The 18614-nt window shown below is 35.5% G+C and overlaps 4 protein-coding genes across 7 annotated transcripts in view; 1 reads left to right on the top strand and 3 right to left on the bottom strand.

Moving 5' to 3' along the window:
• Positions 1-33: 33 nt before the first annotated feature.
• On the bottom strand, positions 34-8510 carry LOC6637970 (carnitine O-palmitoyltransferase 1, liver isoform). 2 transcript variants are annotated; one of them, XM_015179334.3, is made up of 8 exons: positions 8351-8510; positions 3354-3557; positions 2553-3290; positions 2292-2491; positions 1885-2223; positions 1732-1797; positions 614-1355; positions 34-551 (listed from the first exon to the last, which is right to left on the bottom strand). In XM_015179334.3, the coding sequence occupies exons 2-8, from the start codon at positions 3492-3494 to the stop codon at positions 414-416; spliced, it is 2364 nt and encodes a 787-aa protein (XP_015034820.1). In that variant the 5' UTR covers positions 3495-3557; positions 8351-8510; the 3' UTR covers positions 34-413. The 2 variants fall into 2 exon arrangements, with proteins under 2 accessions (XP_015034820.1, XP_002061006.1); XM_002060970.4 differs by lacking the exon at positions 1732-1797 and adding an exon at positions 1505-1564.
• Positions 8511-8866: 356 nt separating this feature from the next.
• On the bottom strand, positions 8867-9901 carry LOC6637971 (translin). The gene is made up of 4 exons (XM_002060971.4): positions 9681-9901; positions 9524-9620; positions 9338-9453; positions 8867-9271 (listed from the first exon to the last, which is right to left on the bottom strand). The coding sequence occupies exons 1-4, from the start codon at positions 9850-9852 to the stop codon at positions 8946-8948; spliced, it is 711 nt and encodes a 236-aa protein (XP_002061007.1). The 5' UTR covers positions 9853-9901; the 3' UTR covers positions 8867-8945.
• A 91-nt stretch (positions 9902-9992) lies between these two features.
• Positions 9993-11164, top strand: LOC6637984 (peflin). Its single transcript, XM_002060972.4, has 4 exons — positions 9993-10067; positions 10125-10347; positions 10489-10632; positions 10695-11164. The coding sequence occupies exons 1-4, from the start codon at positions 10059-10061 to the stop codon at positions 10919-10921; spliced, it is 603 nt and encodes a 200-aa protein (XP_002061008.1). The 5' UTR covers positions 9993-10058; the 3' UTR covers positions 10922-11164.
• A 7-nt stretch (positions 11165-11171) lies between these two features.
• The window catches only part of LOC6637920 (longitudinals lacking protein, isoforms N/O/W/X/Y), a 72048-nt gene continuing 64605 nt past the window's right edge, over positions 11172-18614 (bottom strand). Inside the window, exon 6 of one of the 3 annotated variants that reach the window (XM_023174841.2) lies at positions 11172-13787. In XM_023174841.2, the coding sequence (XP_023030609.1) occupies positions 12457-13787 (1331 nt within the window). In that variant the 3' untranslated portion in view covers positions 11172-12456. Of the gene's footprint in view, positions 13788-17065; positions 17593-17949; positions 18357-18614 lie in introns of those variants that run through there. The other 2 variants (XM_023174885.2, XM_023174889.2) reach the window with 2 other exon arrangements.

Raw genomic sequence — 18614 nt, 5'->3', positions numbered from 1 at the left:
TTAATTAAAAAAGGGTTTTAAAAAAAGTTTCGATTCCTTTGTACAAATTTAAAATTTAAGAGATATGTTTATATATTTCTAAAACTTACAAACTAATTAATTGAGAAGCAGTAGTAATTCATTGTGCAAAAGTTGACTAAAAACCTAACATACAAGTCACAATTGGTTCAATATTTTAAAAAAAAATTGCATTGTTTTTTTCTTCTGGACTTTTGCACTTACAAATTACAAACGTTAGAATAGACAAAAATGTTGATGATGATTGTAGTAGAGAAGGAAAAACAAATGCTAACAAGAATCTCGTACTAATAATCTATATATAGACATATACATATAAGTATATCTATACATGAATAGGACTAACTGTGGGTGTGGTTGTATGTGTGTGTGTGAGTACAGTGAAGGTCGCTTCATTATGTAGATGAACCATTTGTGAGTGGTTTGGTGGATGTTGCCTTCGGCTTTGGTGGATGATCCTTCATATGCTGCTCAAACATGCTACGTATATCGGCCAAAGCCTGTACTATATTCTCCGAAAAACGATGGACATTCTAAAAATGGGATAACAAGAGATTAAAGTGAACAATTCAAAGTCGTATTTAATATTTCTTACCGTTTGTTGGCACGTTGTCTTTGCTGAGATATGGAAGAATATCAAATTTTCACCTGCTATAATGTAAGATACACCATAACCATCATCGGCGACGGGTCCAAAGCCACCGCCAGCACTTATGCAATTTGGATGCTTCTTTAGATCCATTTTGGGTGTCTGACCGTGAGGCGTTTGACTGGTAGACAGGCGCCAAGGTTCACTTAAAACCTCGTTGAGGAAAGGCGAATCAACCTCTAGATATTTAGATACTACATACAGGCAAAATAGATGCCTATCAATTCCATTGCCGCACATGGCATCCTGATAGCCCAACTGATGACGATCACAGGCATCTTGCAACAATTTAACACGCTCATCATTTGTGGTATTTGAATTCTGCATGGCCTTAACCCACGCAGCAGATTCAATGGTACAAGGACGCACTGTTTCTGTGCGGCCTTCACGGAAGAGACGCGTCATCGATGCCTCATAGGTCAGAGAGAAGCGTCCAGCATCCCGATAGTAGGCCAACTGCAGAGCCATCTGTATATAAGCATCGGGCGATAGGCGGCATTTCTTCATAAAACCTTTGCCATACTCTTGGTGTACCAGAATACGCAAGTCGACCTCGTTAATTAGTTTGGTCACATCAATGGTGGCCTCCTCAATTTGTGTCAGACACGGCTTAAGATCCCAACTGAGGCGTGTGGGCAGCGGTGGTTGGAATTCTGGTGTACCCTTAGTATTACCCGATTCATCGTATCTATAGAATGGGTAAAAACATTGTATTAGATTGGGATGATTAACAATAGAAACCATATGAGAATGTTAGTGGAGAGTGACGCACAAAATTAGTGATAAAAAAAATAATCAAGTTAGTGAATTAATAAATATAATTTGTTAGGATTTTACCCATAAATATCATCACCAAATATATATTCCCAAAGATGTCCCATAACCGGTGCATCGGCCCTATAAAAGAGTATTATAAATAATAAAATTATAAGTTTTTGTTAAGCCACAACCAAGGGTTAGAGTAAAAATAAAATAAAAATAAGTAAACTCAAGAATTCTTTTTTATATGTGTCTGAAACGACCAACACCGATGCCAACATGGCTTAGGAAAATTTGAATTTTACCCATCAGTCGCTAGATCATCGACTATTAGATTCTCCCACATATGAGAGGCAATGGCTGCATCAGACCTTCAGATTTTCAATATGATTTTGATCAATTTTGAATCGAGATTTCAATAAATAAATAATAAATTGAGGTTAATGCTATGCACTTACCAAGTATGCTCAGCATTGAAACCAACACGGCCATTGTTAGCCACACAGACAGTGAAACATTTGTCGAACCAACGATTGTAGCCATTGCCATGAAGCAATTTCTTTCCGAAATTATCTAGAAGCTCTGGTCGAGCCAAGTCAAATTCAAAGGGCTCATCGTCGAGAGAGAGAACAAAGGCAGCCGATTCAATGGTGCGCAGTGAGACGTGATTAACACCACGCGAGAAATATGTATTTCTGGCATCAGCCCATTTAGTACGATTCCAGGCAGTTAGAGCAGCCAAATGCTCTTCACCCTCAAGCGGCGTGGCTTTGGCCTTTAGGATATCCTCAATTTGACTGTAGAGATTAAAAGTTAATTGTTATTAACAACATCTTGTTAACATTTTTAAGTGTTAATTACTTACACTTGCAATTCGCAGGGTCTAAGGATGCGTCCCTTGTAATAGATGAGCATTTTGTAGTAGCAACCCTTGTGCAGTACAACAATATGATTGGAGTCACGATAATGAATGATGCGATCTGTCTCCAAGCCGGGCACACGTGCCGTATTAAATGTACGCTCATATTGCCAAGAGCACAAAGGAATCATGCCCTGGACCATGATCTAAAACAGAGGATGCATCAACATTAAGTTATGTAATGTTATGATCTTTATTTCCACTTACCGGTTGCAGTTCTTGATGCTCAATAAGGCGTCGGAAATTAAGCAACAACGATATTACATTAGCTGCCCTGGCTGCCTGCTTATTTGTGAGATTCATAAAGATGGCATCAGTGCCATAGAAATTGCTATTCACACAGAGTGGACCACGTCCTCGCAGATAAACATATTCCTCCCACCAATCGGATACATAATTGGTTGACCACCAACTCTTAAGTCTTAAATACCATTGAAGTTTTTTGCCAATTGTCTGTTGAAACTCCTTGGCCAGTCCCTCCATGCGGGTGTAGTTGGCATCGTCCAAAAGTGGTCGTACACTTCTTAAATATCTACGCATGGTATCCTCAACCGAAGGCAATGGTAAGCGGGGAAGCGAGCCTTGAAAACTATACAATCCCGGCTTATTCCAACTGGATAGAACACGTACAACAGCCACCCATAACATGGTTGGAACTGAGACACGACTTCCTGGTGCTCTAGACTCATACATCCAGCCCTTGTACATGAGTAAAAGTTTTAACGTATATCTCATTGTGAAGCATATTGAAAGCCAAACAATCAAGGCTGCCACAAAACAGGCAGTAACTTGCCAATTTATAGTATTAGAGGGCAGATGAACTAGTACCCGATTAGTTAAATTAAATGGTGCCTGATAGCCGGCAAAATGTAGACCCAAGGCTATGGCTGATATTAGCCAAAGACTTTGTATATGGGCCGGATACACGCCATTGCGTACGCCATTCTAAAAATATGTAAACAAATAAAATTATTAAACTAAAGTGATTTAAAGGAATTTTCAACTTACCCTGGCACGTGCAACACGTTTCTTCCAAGATCTCACACCGGAATTCCATACCAAATTGAGCACCTCATGATCATAGTTGATATCGAAGCCATCGTGTGTGATGGCAAACGAAAAGGCAACGGCAGAATGAGCTTCAGCCATACCTAATCAAGTGATTAACACTGATTTATTTATATATATATATGTATATTAGAAATCAATGCACTAGAAAAGAAGAAAAAAATCAGTTAACAAAAGATCAATAACCAAAAGCATTAACCTAATTTATTTAAGCATTTAATCGTTCGTTTATTATCACCTTTAAAAATAAATTACTAATACTGATAAGGTGCCTTTACCTATCTATAAAATTTTCCAGACCATAACCAGACGAATTTTATATGATTCACCTATATATGTATGTATGTATATATATCTACAATGTTTATTGTTTATGGTTGATTATCTCTGTTTCAAATGAAATACGTTGTTAAGCATTCTAGAACTGTTTGTATTCTTTCAATTGTTACGTGCAAAGTTCGTAGAGAACTAGCATATTCTAAAATACTGTATGCCCATAAGTTTTTCCATGCATTTGAAGATCGATTTTAATCAATCGATCTGTGTTGACGTCATGCAAATATAGTACTGATGATAACCCCAAGTTTTTGAGCTTGCGATTGATTGTGAGACTTGTCAGCTGCTTGCTCTAAAGGTCTAGACTCTAGACAATCATACACAAATATATATACATATATATTTATTCTTGGGTAATACAAAAATGTTTAACTTTAAACTCGTTGGGACTGTCTTTCACTCAATTTGGGATTGCTATAACCTCGAAATTTGATTATATGTAACTTGAGTTCTGAACCAGTTTTTATACATATATGATTTTGTTTATATGCATATTAATTGTTTATAATCAATTTTGTGGTCAAGCAAGAGAATAATGTAAATAATGTTTCTTTTTCTTTCTCTCCCTTACTTTGTTTTTATCATAGATCGAAAAGGGGGACTTCCGAATTTGTTTTTATTTTTAACTAAAACTCTAGGAAAGACCTTCGAGTATAACAAGATACAACTAGATCTTGAACTTGAAGGCTACGAATGCAACCAAAAAGACCTTTTTCTATTATACTTTATGTAGTTTCTTGAGATACAAACACACACACACACATACATTCATTCGTATACAAATAACAACAACAATTTACCAATTTTTGTTTTCATTTGACCTAGTTTTGACTACCACTGTGACTAGACACCGTTGTCGTATACTTAATATGTATTTTTGATGGTCTGGCTTGCCGGCATTTATTTGTTTGTTAGCAAAACAAGAAAATAAAGAAACATAAATTAAAGAAAATAAAAATAAGAAGAAGAAAAAACAAACTAGCAAAGCTAAAAGGTACAAAGTCCAAATCCAAATGCCATTCAATGGTGTTTGGTGTGGTTGCCTCTCTACGGTTTATCGTGTTAATTATACAAACTCGTATATTGGCCAAAGTGAATATAAATTGATGTATTATTTCTGTAGATTTTCATTGTGGGGAGAAGGTTTAACCTTGGCAGACATATTATTTTTTTTTTGTTTATATAACAAACTAAGCACAACTGATAAGAGAAAGAGTTTCAACGTTATCACAAAACACTGACAACTAGAATCTCTTAAGATTACTTCCTTGTGCACACATATCGGGAGGTCTATATAATATATGTATGTATGTATATCAAGTCGTTTGACTATTCAATTTTGTTGTTTTCCCTCTATTTACATTCAAGACGACCTTGAATGTGGGTTTAAAAAAACAACAATAACAACAACAAATCAACAAACCTTTTGTTCGTTTTGCTTCTGATGATGGCTAAAAAGAATTGGCAGAATCTCGAGGACTCTGTCTTGCGTTTCAATTAAATTAGTTTTAACTAATTGCACTTTAAATTCTGTTGACAATTTTCAGCACACAAGTAAATCGAAATTCGAAAAGGAAAAATACGAAATACCATCCGTTACCGAAAATAGAAAAAGGCAACTTAACTTGATCGCTTGAGTGTCGAGCGTCAACTGATTTTTCAACTGCGTGGCGCAGCGTTGGGGTCTTTAAAATGTATAAAAACAAATAGCAAGACAGACAAGAGGGGCACACACAATCACATATGTACATACATACATATAAACTACATATATAAATGAACATACGTAGAGATTGTGTAAGTATCTATGAGAGCGTGTGAAATAAAGGGGGCTCGGGCTAAGAGAGCCCCACAGAGAGGTAGAGAGTGAGCGGAAGTGAGAGAGAGTGTACGTTGACCGATGCCGGTTGCTTGAGATCGATATAATCTTATCAGAACCTGCGAATTAGCAATTGGATATCGACATGTACATATGTAAAGGGAGAGAGAGAGAGAGAGAACCAACAAAAGTCAGTGGGGTTTTAAGGGGCTTACTAAACCCTTTAAATATGAGGAGAATTACTTATCTCCCCCTTTTAACTATTTCTCTTTGATTACCAGACACAAGACAATATGCTTAAGACTTACTCGAAATCAGATCCCCCCTTACAAATGCGCTACTGTTAGATAAACAAGGCAAGGTAATGCAAAAATGATAGACGATTATAGCTTATCACACGATTTAGGGGGCGGGCCCCCCATATAAACATATAGGTTCATTTATACATAACCCCCCTGTCGCTCTCTTTTTTTTGTTTTTTGTTTCTGATTTAACCAACTATAAAAATAGCATGTAGCTGAGAGCGCAAATAGATGAACAAAAATTTCGATTATGGCGAAGTTTATATACCCTAGCTGATTTATGGCATATGATTTAAGCAGGAGAATTTGATATATATACATAAAGGATTAAGAATTATTTAAATAACATACATACATACATAGATTGCGCATTTTTATACATGTGTATTATTCATGCAATCATTTCATCAAACAAAGAAGTTTTTTTTAGCACTTTTCTGTTGGTTGCTTCTATATATAAAATATGCTATAGCATTCCCTATTTGAACAAATTTGTACCAGAAATAACAAACTGGTCGTAGATATGTTGGTTAACCCAAGACTGGCTGACTCTTTTTTATCGTTATGCATTCCCCTGGCACTATATGCTATAGTAGTCTGATTCGGCCGCTTCACAAACATAACTTAACTTTCCTTTGGTTACATATGTATGTATGTATGTATTTAACACACTTTTTTTCTGCGTTACAAACATCTTAGCAATTGTAAAACACTCTCTTTAAGAGTATAGCAATTATCAACATTTACAGGGCATATTCTCTTTTAAGTATTTTGTTATTATACTATTTTGTTTTTTAATTGCTTATCACGTTTTAATGGAATTACACATTTGTTTACTTCATTTTAAGTATTAGAGGATACTCATATACAAGTCCCCGTGTGATATAAGTGCATAAGAAGTTTATTTGTGAAAAAAACATTCAATAAACAAAAAAGAAAAATAAAAATTACCAACGATAAGCAAACTAATAATTCAACAGGTTTTAACATTAGTTTAAAGTCCAATTTAATTGCCAACTAGCTAGGGGGGGTTCATTTTTTTTGCAATTTTATTTGCTGATATAAAACGCAATTTGCGGCAGGCACGAGGTATTGATGACAATCTCAAGTGTTGGCCAAAAATACAAATAACCTAGAACAATTTGTGACGCATTGAACGAAACATAGTCTGGTTGTGGGAGGTTATCAGACAAAAAATGCACCTTATCATTTAGGTTAAAAAGAGGTAAATTTCATAAACGTACGTATAAACTCGTCAGGAATTAGCCTAATCAGCAGGAGAGAAGATCACGAGCGACAACAAGATGATCAGTGTGATGTGAATAGCTTAACTTTGGACTTTGTACTAAGACGCGCAGAGTGTGAGTGAGATGGTTAAGTGAGTATCTGTGAGATACTTTTTATTTTTCTTTATTTTAATTAAATTTTTATGGTATACGCGATATTAGTTTTGCAGCCTTTCCACTTGTTGCCGATGCGATTTCATCAACTTTAAATATTTTCATACATATGTATGTACATATACATATGTACATATGTAACTCTCCTGCACTGAGACTGAGACTCGGAGACAGACAGACAGAGAGAGAGAGAAGCACAAGATTCATCCACCTGTCGCATTTTATCTCTTTCTCACCAAAAGGTGTTTGCATGTTTGTTATTCTCACAGTTTTTGCTCTCTCACACCCACACATTCTCTCACTCCCACTTAAAAGTTGTCTCTCTCTCTCTGTGGTTCTGTCTCTCTTTCTTACTGTGCCTCGTCAGTCAAGCCGCCGCATAGAAACCTGGACTTTGAACTGCGTTCAGTAAAAGCGTGTTTTGTAAATGAAACGAAGAGGCAAAAGCAACAAAAACAAAAAAACAAACTTATAATACAGAAAATAAAGAAAAAAACAACCCGCTAGCCACAGAGGCCGCCGTGTATGTTGTAATTATTATTATTTACTTTTGGTGCCTATTTTTTTTCTAAACTAGTTTTTTAGTCAGCCTCGCTGCACTCTGATTGGTGGTTTATATAATAACGATGGTCCAGATGGGGTCGTGGGTCACATTTAATTGCAACGCGAAAGCGAAACGAAATAAATAAATGGTATGAAATGCAATCTGTTTCAGACCACGTCGTAAAATATTTTTATGTTCTTTTCACCTCCTACTCCCTCTTCCAGCAATCAGCCTTGACCCATTTTTAGAGGCTCCGTTTTGCAAACGTTTAAGCCTTTCTGGCGAGTCATTAACCTTTAGCAAGGGTTTTCCTTCCCAAGTAGACCATCTGATTCCTTGTTGCTTAGCCTGGTAATTATTTTAGGTTGTTTTTTTTTTTAAGGCAAACTTTTTGTGACCCAATTGCAGTTCGTGAGAGCAGGGAGAACTGGTTGTTAGTGTTGTTGTTGTTAGTGTTGGAGCCTCTTTTTTCCCCTCGATTGAGCGAGTAGGTCGCTGCTGAGGCAATTTCTGGAGAGAAGGGTGAATGCACTTACGTTTTCTTATGGTTCAGAAATAAATGCGATAAAACCTTTAATCCGAAATATATACTGCAAATTGCATTCAATCAAACATACACACACACACAGTACACAGTTCACTAATATACACAAACACACAAGAAAACAGCGCGCTACGTGTTGCAGCGACAGTGGTAAGAAAACAACTGAAAAGAGAAGCAGAGAAAAAGCGCGAAGGCTCGACCATATGATCTTCAAGCGTTGCCAACACTTCTCGTTGATGGAAATTAATTTCAAATATTTTGAAAATAAAAGCTAGAATAAAGTTAATGGATTTTCAAAAAAACAAATGAAAAGCTTTTTTATTGTTTACTCTTTTCAAACTCAAGATTTAATACACAATGACAAAAATGCGTAGATTCGATCATATGGTTTTGCTCATTTTTGAGTCTGCTAATTAACAGATCACTCTTGGCCTCATATAATATCTTGGCCGATAGAAGAGTATATTCACTGAATTCACTTGAGTTTTATGATGGGGACACTATGTAATATTAAACGAAATGCACTTTCAATGTGATTGTTTCACTTATAAGGTCTACGATCTTAACCTACTCCAATTGAATTAGGATTATTCCATTGGCTCTGTCTCCACTGGCTCCTTATCTTTGCTTGTTGATAGCCCACGTATGCTAACGTCATAGACAACTTCTTCAATTTTCTTCACATCATATTTAAGAGCATCGAAACGCTTGCGTAGGCCATCATTCTTAAGATTTAGTAAACGGAATCCTGTATTCAAATCTCCAATGAAATGGGAAATGTTCAATGGACGCTCATAGTCGCCCATTGTCACGGAATTGGTTGCGAAACGTGAGAGCTCTGATGCCAGTAGCAAAATGCCCAGCAAATAGTCTTCTATATCCAAATGAAATCCATCCACTTGATTAGTTTTCACTGTAAAAGATTGATAATTAGTCTATACGTCTGAGACATTCGCTGTGACTCCTAGTATTGACTTACAGCCAAGCATTTCGGCCACAGTTTCCCGAGTTACCAAAAAGCCCGCCTCCAAATATACGACCAAAGCAATCAAAAAAATCAAACGCTGAGTAATATAAGTCCAATGATCTGAATATCTGTGGAATGGAGAAAACAAGTGAACAACTACCCACATGAAAATGAGATGCCGATCAAAATGTGACTCACCTATAATATTGCCCCGGACGAACCAAAGCGGATAACTTTTCGTATTTCTCGGCACAGGCTTCGATCTGCTTCCTGGCCAGGCCACAAGCACTGCTTACTAGAATAAAAAAGGATCAAGTAAATAACATTGAAAATATTTTGCCGGCATTTTGCTTACTTTGAGACAGATCCGAGTGAATAATCTGCAGCCTAATTGTTGCATCTTTAGCAAGTTGCTCAATCTCACGTACAACGAGGCGTATGTTCTCTCGCACCTCCTGCTCGTTATCAATATACTTTTGATAATTGGAAAATATATCCATATTAACAAATTTATTAGCCTGCGACATTTTCCGCTTGTTTTTGTTTGTCTGCGTTGTTTTTGTTTATGGTATATCGAAAACTTATGCATGTTTATCGACTAAAGCATTTTATTATCGAATATTTCGAATACCCATTCGATTCATCGTGTAGATCTTATCGATAGTGGCTCATGCACTTGCATCACTAATTCTAATTGATATTGTTAATTAAACACATACAGTTTTGTTAGAAAATGTCCTACGTAAGTTTGCAGCTGAATATAAAAAAACAATTATCAAGGAATACATTTTATTTTCAGGGCGGCGGTTACAATCCATATGCAGGACAGCCTGGCGGCGGTTATGCTGCACCTCCCGGAGCATTTCCCCCACAAAATGCTCAAGTTTCTCCACAGGCGCAACAGTGGTTTGCTATGGTAGATCGGGATCGATCCGGAAAGATCAATTCGACGGAATTGCAGGCAGCCCTTGTTAATGGGCGTGGCGAACACTTTTCGGACAATGCTTGCAAACTGATGATAAGTGAGTCAGAGAACATAGTTTGAGTGTTCAACATATGCCCCCCATAAGACTCCGATTTGTTTATTTGTTTAATGACTTTTTTTATGTGTTTACTTGAGTCAATAACGGCAAAGTTTTCTCGATCTCGTTTCTCCCCTATAGGCATGTTTGATAATGACGCCAGTGGAACTATTGATATCTATGAATTTGAAAAGCTATACAACTATATCAATCAATGGCTGCAAGTCTTTAAAACTTACGATCAAGACAGCTCTGGACACATTGAAGAGAGCGAGCTAACTCAGGGTGAGTACAAACAAATGTTTGTAGTTTCCTAAATACTAATCACTAACTATTTTTTATCGCAGCTTTTACCCAAATGGGTTTCCGTTTTACGCCCGAGTTTATCAACTTCCTGGTGAAAAAGAGCGATCCCCAGAGCCACAAAGAAGTCTCGGTGGACCAATTTATTGTTCTGTGCGTGCAAGTTCAACGTTTCACAGAGGCTTTCCGACAACGCGATACCCAACAAAATGGCACCATTACCATTGGGTTTGAGGACTTTTTGACCGTGGCCATTGGTTGTTCGTATTAAACTCGCTGGCACCCTCCAATCCTGAGTGCAATCCACATTACATAGACATATAGTCATTATATATACAATTTGATTCCGTTTTGCAGGCATTTTGTTGTTTTTTTTCTCTATATATCTTTCACGTGTTAAATCTGTATTAGTTGCAATCTCCTATTAATCGCCTTTGAACTCACACAAACAAACAAACACACTCGAACAGTACAAAATCTCTTGCGCCTAATAAATAAAAGAAATGAATATAAATAGTATATATTACTACTACAAAGGTTACAAAAATTGCGTTTTAATTATAATATATAAACTTTATATGTACGTTGTATGTGTATAAAACGATTATTATAAAAAAATTGTGTCTTGTCTTCGTTACTTTTTGCATTTGGCGCAGTTTCACTGCCTTCTTTCAGTTCGATAATTTGGATGATCATTATTTGTAGGAAAATATCATCTTAAGTTTGAGCTCTCGTTAACATAAAAATGGCAGCAATAAAATCTTATAAATATAAATATATATAATATAATAATTGATAAAATATGACAATAAAATTCATTTGGATTATAAAATTGTTTGGTTTTTTTTGGTTTGGGAGTCTTTTTTTGTTTTGTATAAATGGGTTCAATAATCTTTGTATTGGTTTTTTTTTTTTGTTTTTAGTTTTTTTTTTTTTTGGTAATAAGATATATAAATTGTCAGTCTTAAAATGTCAATAAATACGAAAAGAATGCTTTTTGGATTGGGAATCGAGGAATTGTGTGAATCATTTCCCTTAATTAACTAAATCAGTCAAAAATAATGAGTATATGAAAATGAATTTGGGAGATCGTAGTCTTGGAAAGTTCAGAGATCGTTTTTTTCTTTTAAGGGCAAGATTTTTTTGTGGGATAGTCTTTAACATTTCCATTTAAATATCTTTTTGTGAAATTATTTAATATACGAGATATCTCTGAACTGTATGTATGTAAGTAGGTTGACATAATTTCTTAATATATTAAAAATGTTCTTATAATTCTAGGTAGGACAATTTCCTGGCACTTAAATGGTAAAATTAATAATCATGTCTTAATTTTTTTTGTTTGGCTTTTTTTTTTTGTTTTGTGATTGATTTTTTCTTAAAAATTAATTTGATTATGTTGCCATGATTAGATTGAGTTGCACTTGCTTAAATAAAATAAGAAACATAAAAATTATTCATTTGGGATGACACAAAATAATGACAAGAAATAAGTAGACAATTAAAAGTCTGAGTTGTCAGACAAACAAATTAAAATTGAACATCAAAATATTAAATGGAAGAATCTCTTGGAATCTCTATATATATTTGGCCTGATTCTAACGAATTCCTGGATTCCGTCAAAACAAAATGGTGTAAAAAAGCAATTTAATCGATTATTTATTTTAAAACTAATATTAAATTTCTTGAGTTATGGCAAATTTGACGAAATCACGCTTTGGAGTTGTTTCAGACCCGATTAAACATTTTCAGTTTTTTTGGTATCATTTCGCACTTTAGATTCCATATATTAATTCTCTCTACTTTTCACTTGTTGCAGTCTATAATGAGTTTGCCCTGTGAATCATCCGAAATGGAGCCACTACTAACGGCCATGCTCATGCCTAATCCCATTCCCATATCCATGCCCTGTTCACATTTCATAGAGTATTTGGAGCGACGTTTGCTAGGCAATTGGGGCAAGTCAGTATGATGTTTACGTACATGTACACCCAAATTACCGCGCTGCTTTGATTTATATGGGCAATAAGGACACTGATGTGATGGCTCCTTGCCACCGCATTCAACATTCTCATGGCGACGCAGGGTGGACTTCCAACGATATTTTTTACCACAATGACGACACTCGTAGACAGGTTCTCCATCCAGGCCAATGCCATTGGGACTTGTGGTGCTGCCGTTGCTGCTGCTCCCACCATAATCACTCAAGGTGAACTCCAGATTCCGCAAAGCCTGTGCCTGGGCATCTAGAATTGAGTTGGTCGAACCGCCAAAGAGATTCAGCGATGGCTGTTGCTGCTGCTGTTGCTGTTGGTCCATAAGGTGAATATCGTCGAATGCCTGATATCGATTATCATCTTCATCCTCAGTTGAGGAGCCAGGATCATTCTCACACTCTGAATTGCGCAAATCGCGTTCTTGCTGTTTGCGTAAAAGATTCTCCAATATCTTTGTTGGAGTTATATCTGCTGTTGCTCCCACTCCTACTCCAGTAAATTCGGGTTCATCTTTCGGACGACGTTGTGGAGTCTGTTGACGCAATATTTCCTGGGCTCGCAACTGTTGCTGGAAGCTATGCATGCCATTCCGTATCAAGGCCTCTGCTATAGCAGCTGCCTGTGGCTTAGGATTGGGCCTAGCGGCGGTAGCCGCTGTATTCGAAACCAAAACCGAAGTTGGTATGGCTGTTATACCACCACCCCCAACCATTCCAACCTGGTCAATGGGGGCGGCCGCTGTTGACTTTAGAGTGTACTTGAGTCGCGGATGAAATGCTGCATTACCAGCGGCAGCACCCAACATTTCATCAGCATTCAAGTTTTTTGAAGCCGTCTCAGAGGCAGCGCCATAAACTGCAATGGCTGCAATGCTCGAGGGTTCCAAAGTCTCAGCCGAAGTAGGCGATATTTGGCCATATTTACCAATTAGTTCGCTACTTAACTCCTGTTGTTTCGGAACCTTTGCCGATTTGGTTTTGTAGAATTCAAACAACATATCCGATACTTCCGATACGGATAAACGTTTGCGACGTGTTCCAGCCATTTGATTCTCATGTTCTCTCTGTAGATTGCCATTTAAAATGCTTCGAGGATGAATTCTCTGGATTTCGGGAGCTGTATTCTCTTTTCTGCTCAAATCTGCAAATGAAGGCATAGTTTAATTATTCAATTGTTCGTAAAAAATAAGCTTTATCAGGTTTTATTTATATATGAGAGGTGACAGCTGTGTGACAAATGAAAAAGCATAAAGAACTTATTTTTTTTTCTCAGACCTCGTTTGCTGGGTTAGTTTAGAACAAGTGTTAATAATAACATGCAAAATAAATACAAATACAAATAAAAACTACTTTAATTCAATTTAAAAAATGAATAAAACAAACACTTTTTTTATGAAGAACACAAAATTTGTAATTGATTTTTTTTTTAATTTTTATTAGCACAAAGTAAATGATAATGAAGTTTTTGTTTGGTGCGTGTTGATGATGAAGTCTTTTGTTTTGCTTTGGTTTTTTGTTTGATGATGATGTTTTTGTGTGTTTTGAGATGTTGTTCGTTTTCTTTACCTGAACCATCTAGAAAAAAATCGAAGAAAATGAAAATAGGTTAGTGAATTGCACTGAATCGAAAAGTTTACAAAATCCACACAGCCTAAGGAATTCAATCTGTAATGAAGAAGAAAAAGAAATAAAATTAGTAAATTATTTTAATAAATTATTGTTTAGTGTCAGTAGGTGATTGTGTTGTAGTTTGGTTTGGATTTAAAGCTTTGAGGAAGAGGAAAAGTTTTCTAATTTTAATTTAAGCTTTATGTTAGCTTTTTCCCGCGGTAATTTGCATATATGCAACTCCTTCTACTCCACCTCCTCCTCCACCTTTAACTTCAACTCCTCCCACGCTCCGTAAAGCGTCCTCACTGCAACACAATCAAAACTGCACTAGTTGCAATATCTTTTCTTTATCGTTCCTCTCTGTTCCTAGCTTACAAAAAAAAAATTCAATTCCAAGCACGAAACTCAAAACCGAATCCTAAATCCCTTTGCGCAGCTGCTTTACACACACACACACACACACACACACACACAAATAAAAGAGGAAAATACAGGAAAATGCATTTGAGTGTGTGTGCGTGCATTTCTGTATCTGTTGCGCTCAGCAAGTGTAGCTCTCTGGTCTCGGGTCCTTGATTTATTTTTACTCATTTCCCATTTTTCTACCTAACTGCAAATGGAATCGTATTGTTGTTGTTGTTGCTGTTGCTGTTGCAGGCAAAAAAATCTATGAGGAAAACTTTCTCCTACTTTGTATGTATGCAGCTAGTAAGCAGACAAACAGATAGAGAGAGAGAGAGGGAGAGCGAGAGCAAACGAGAGAAATGATAATGAGAGAGTCTGTGTTTACGAATAGCTTCCGGTGGTGTTTTATTCCAGTTGCATCTGTTAATAAAACTGGAAAATGAATGTCAAGGTCAAGACAACATAAAAGCAAAGTACAAGGGAGGCGGCTGAGGCTTCCAATGAAAGCAAATTGTCTGAACAATCAAATAACTAAATCACAATTTGACCGTTACTTTCCAATGAATTGTAGACTTGAATTTATCTTTATCAATTAGCCAGTCCCTCTCTCTCCCTCTCTGTCTTCCTCTCACTTAAATAGGCAGAGATTATTTCCACAAAATTCCTGGAATAGCTTCTAGCATGCATCGCCTCCGTTGCCGTCGCCGACGTCGCTGTCGTTCAGCCCTTGAAACTTAAATGTTGTATGCATCCTGTTCTTGTTGTTGTTGTTGCTGTTTGTAGGACGCTTTACGAAGGCCAAGCACAAAAGAGAAACCGAAATAGCATAGAGACAATCGTTAGAAAAGCAGGCAGCAGAAAAATCTAGGAAAATCACGTGGGAAGCACAGGATAAATATGTATATCCCACACACATACATACACACACACACTCACGCACGCAGGCCGATCCAGGCAGGCAAAAACAGGAAAACTTATTTTTAGAAAAATAAAACACACACACATACATACATACAGGCACCAACGACAATAACAAAAGCAACAACCATGTAGATTTTTTTGAAACGCATTTTCGGCTTTTGTGTGGGTGTTTTATATGTATGAGAAAAAGAGATAGAGAGCTACATAGATGATAAGCATCGTTTCGACAACTGGTTAGTACAGTTAATTTTTGTGGTTGGCCGAATTTGAATGGTTTGTAGAAAATTTTGCAATGCAGATCTCGCTCTCACTCTCCCACTCTCTCAGTTGCTCTTTCTCTCTGCTCTAACTACCCAGTTATCCTCCCTAACAATGATTAGATGGAAACCTGTTTTCGAAAGGATTATGAGTCCTTTCTTTTTTTCCATTTCAAAATTAAATTTTACTCTTTTTGTACTTACCTGTTTTTCTATATTTTTCGAAACAATGACATCCAAAACTAAAAAAAAAAAGAAAATAAAAATAATTAAAAGAAAATAATGAAAAAGTATAAAGAAAAACCTACCTTTTGAAATCAAGTGTAAAGAACTAAGAAAAAAGAAAATAAAAAAATTAAATTAAAATTAACTTTTGATTAAGTCGAACCTTTAAAAAGAAATAAAAATAAAATAATATAAAAGAATTAATTAAAATTAAATTAATTTCAATAAATGTAAATAAATAATACTATAACGAATTGTAAAACAATAGTAATTAAAATTAAGATCTTATATAAATAGAAAACCTACCTTCTATAACAATAAAATTTTAATAAATTTTAATTTCAAACAAATGAATTAAAATTAATTCCTGAACAAATCTTGAGACATCATAACATATGGACGACATTAGCTTTAGATATTTCATTATTTTTTTTTTATTAGCTTGTATTGTGTAAAAAAGACTTAATTAGTTAATCAAATCACTCAGCAGATATAGAAAGTTATATAACTAGACTTAAAACTAGATGTACATAATTTTAATGCAATGCAAAAATAAACAAGCAGAGAAAACAGGTACAGTCGAAACTGAATATAATGAACGATCAATGTTTTGGCAAACAAAGTTTAATGAATTTGAAACGTATAAAATGCGTTTTTGAACTGATACTTTAATACAGGTTATTTTGCCAAAAATTAGTTCAATATTTTCAGTTACGACTGTAACTAATAATTTTTCCTTGATCAAAGGCAACTCAAATGCTGCAGAAAAATGTAGAGACGATGTTTTTTTTTTGTTAGTTAAATGTGGCGATTATTTTTCTAGATAACTAAATGTTTGATGAGGTTATCATAACAATTATCATTCATATATAAACAATTATTCTGTTTCTTTTTTTTTTTTCTTTTTGGTCTGTGCTTTTCTAATTTGGCAAATTTTTCTCTTGGAATCCAATTTCAGCCTTGGCTCTGAGTAATCCTCCCCCCTTCTACCCGCCCCGATTATGTATATTTTGAACTAAATCAAAACTGAATGCTCTTTACGCATATGTTCATTAAGGAACGCTTGGGAACGATAATCTCGACCACATAAGGGACAACGATTGGACTCATATTGAGGATTTTGTGTACGCTTGTTGTTGTTGTTACCCTGTCGTCCAAGTTTACGTCCCGGCAGGAGCAATGTATTTGCATCTATATGCAAACTATGAGGCAAATGCGGCACAATATGTTGCATGGAACGAGCTGTCGATATGGAAGCCAGCTGTTGCAAAGCTATTAAGGCATCCGAATTATTGACTACCGATTTCTTGGCATGATCATTAGTAGATTGTATGTGAATCTGATTGTGTGTAGGTGGCTCATCATTTTCACTTTTGCCAATTGATCCGCTGCTTGCTGCTTGCGGTAAGGATAATTTCCTCTCTTTCAGCACGGATTTGTTGGCCATTAGCTTGGTTACGGATGTACTGCCCGATGCGGAATAGTCCACTTGTGCATCCTGTTGTCGTAGATTATATTTACGCGTCACTGCAAATAGAAAAAAAAGAAAAGAACGGAAAAATACATTGAAAAAATCAAAATTAAAAAAATTATAAAATTATATTACTAAATAAAATATTAAGTTATTTACATAAATAATTATTATATACATTTATTTGTTTTAGACAAAAATAAAATTTTTCTTTTTTATAAATTTTTCATTTGTTTTTATTTTTATAACATATAAAATCATAAAATCACAAGATTTTTGCAAACAAATTTTTCATTTTCATTTGCACATTCCATCAGTTTATATACAAAAAAGTAATAAATAATAATAATATTTATTGCAATTTGTGTTTTTTTTTTTGGCAATAACGAGAACTTGGCCATTTATCAACTTTTAGAAAATACATTAAATCAAATGAGATCCACATTATCTGCTTCATTTTCCACTTTAATTTCCGATGTATAGAGATACAATGGTTCAAAACCATCCGAATTACAACTTGAAGCTCTTCGAGTTGGAGTTACAGCTCCACCAACTCCTCCTCCTCCTCCAGTAGCACCACCTCTAGACCTAGCCAGTTGCTTCTCCTTATAAATTATTTCTGCAGCCAATTCAGCTTCGTGGAGTTTTTTGTGTCGATTTAAGTGAGAACGCCGCTTAAACCATTTCAGACAATAGTCACATTGAAAACGCTTAAAATCCTGACATTCCTCACGCTGATGCAACATCAGACGATTCATGGTATTATAATAACGTCCACATTGGCATAATAGTTGATTTTTGGGACCATGTCGTATATAATCTACATTCAATTTTCAAAAAAGAGACAAAGAAAGAGAGAAAACAAACAGTTGAGGCAACTGACACACACTCTTATGAAATATATGTGTATATAAATATAGTTAATATTACATTTTAAATGATTTGATGAGGAATACAACAACAAAAATTTCGTTCAAGTGACACAGTTTTATTGAAATGCTTTTTGTTCGGTTTTGTTTTTTTGTTTGATTTGATTTTTTTTTAAATGCTTTTAACTACTTATGATTATTAATTACGA

This window comes from Drosophila willistoni (genome assembly GCF_018902025.1).
Source record: "Drosophila willistoni isolate 14030-0811.24 chromosome 2L unlocalized genomic scaffold, UCI_dwil_1.1 Seg72.1, whole genome shotgun sequence".
NCBI classification, from domain to species: Eukaryota; Metazoa; Arthropoda; class Insecta; order Diptera; family Drosophilidae; genus Drosophila; species Drosophila willistoni.
The sequence above is the reverse complement of the archived record's forward strand: the minus strand, read 5'-3'. Positions and strand labels throughout refer to the sequence as shown.

Excerpts from the sequence above, each read along its gene's own strand:
- LOC6637970 (XM_015179334.3), bottom strand. The coding sequence starts at position 3,494 with ATGGCTGAAGCTCATTCTGCCGTTGCCTTTTCGTTTGCCATCACACAC. Across the intron at positions 2,224-2,291 it reads AGACCCTGCGAATTGCAAGT|TCAAATTGAGGATATCCTAA; the intron begins GTAAGTAATTAA and ends TAATCTCTACAG. Across the intron at positions 1,356-1,731 it reads GATGATCTAGCGACTGATGG|ATACGATGAATCGGGTAATA; the intron begins GTAAAATTCAAA and ends CCCATTCTATAG.
- LOC6637971 (XM_002060971.4), bottom strand. The coding sequence starts at position 9,852 with ATGTCGCAGGCTAATAAATTTGTTAATATGGATATATTTTCCAATTAT. Across the intron at positions 9,621-9,680 it reads TCACTCGGATCTGTCTCAAA|TAAGCAGTGCTTGTGGCCTG; the intron begins GTAAGCAAAATG and ends TTTTTATTCTAG. Across the intron at positions 9,272-9,337 it reads TGTGGCCGAAATGCTTGGCT|TGAAAACTAATCAAGTGGAT; the intron begins GTAAGTCAATAC and ends AATCTTTTACAG.
- LOC6637984 (XM_002060972.4), top strand. Across the intron at positions 10,348-10,488 it reads TGCTTGCAAACTGATGATAA|GCATGTTTGATAATGACGCC; the intron begins GTGAGTCAGAGA and ends TCTCCCCTATAG. Across the intron at positions 10,633-10,694 it reads AGAGAGCGAGCTAACTCAGG|CTTTTACCCAAATGGGTTTC; the intron begins GTGAGTACAAAC and ends TTTTTATCGCAG.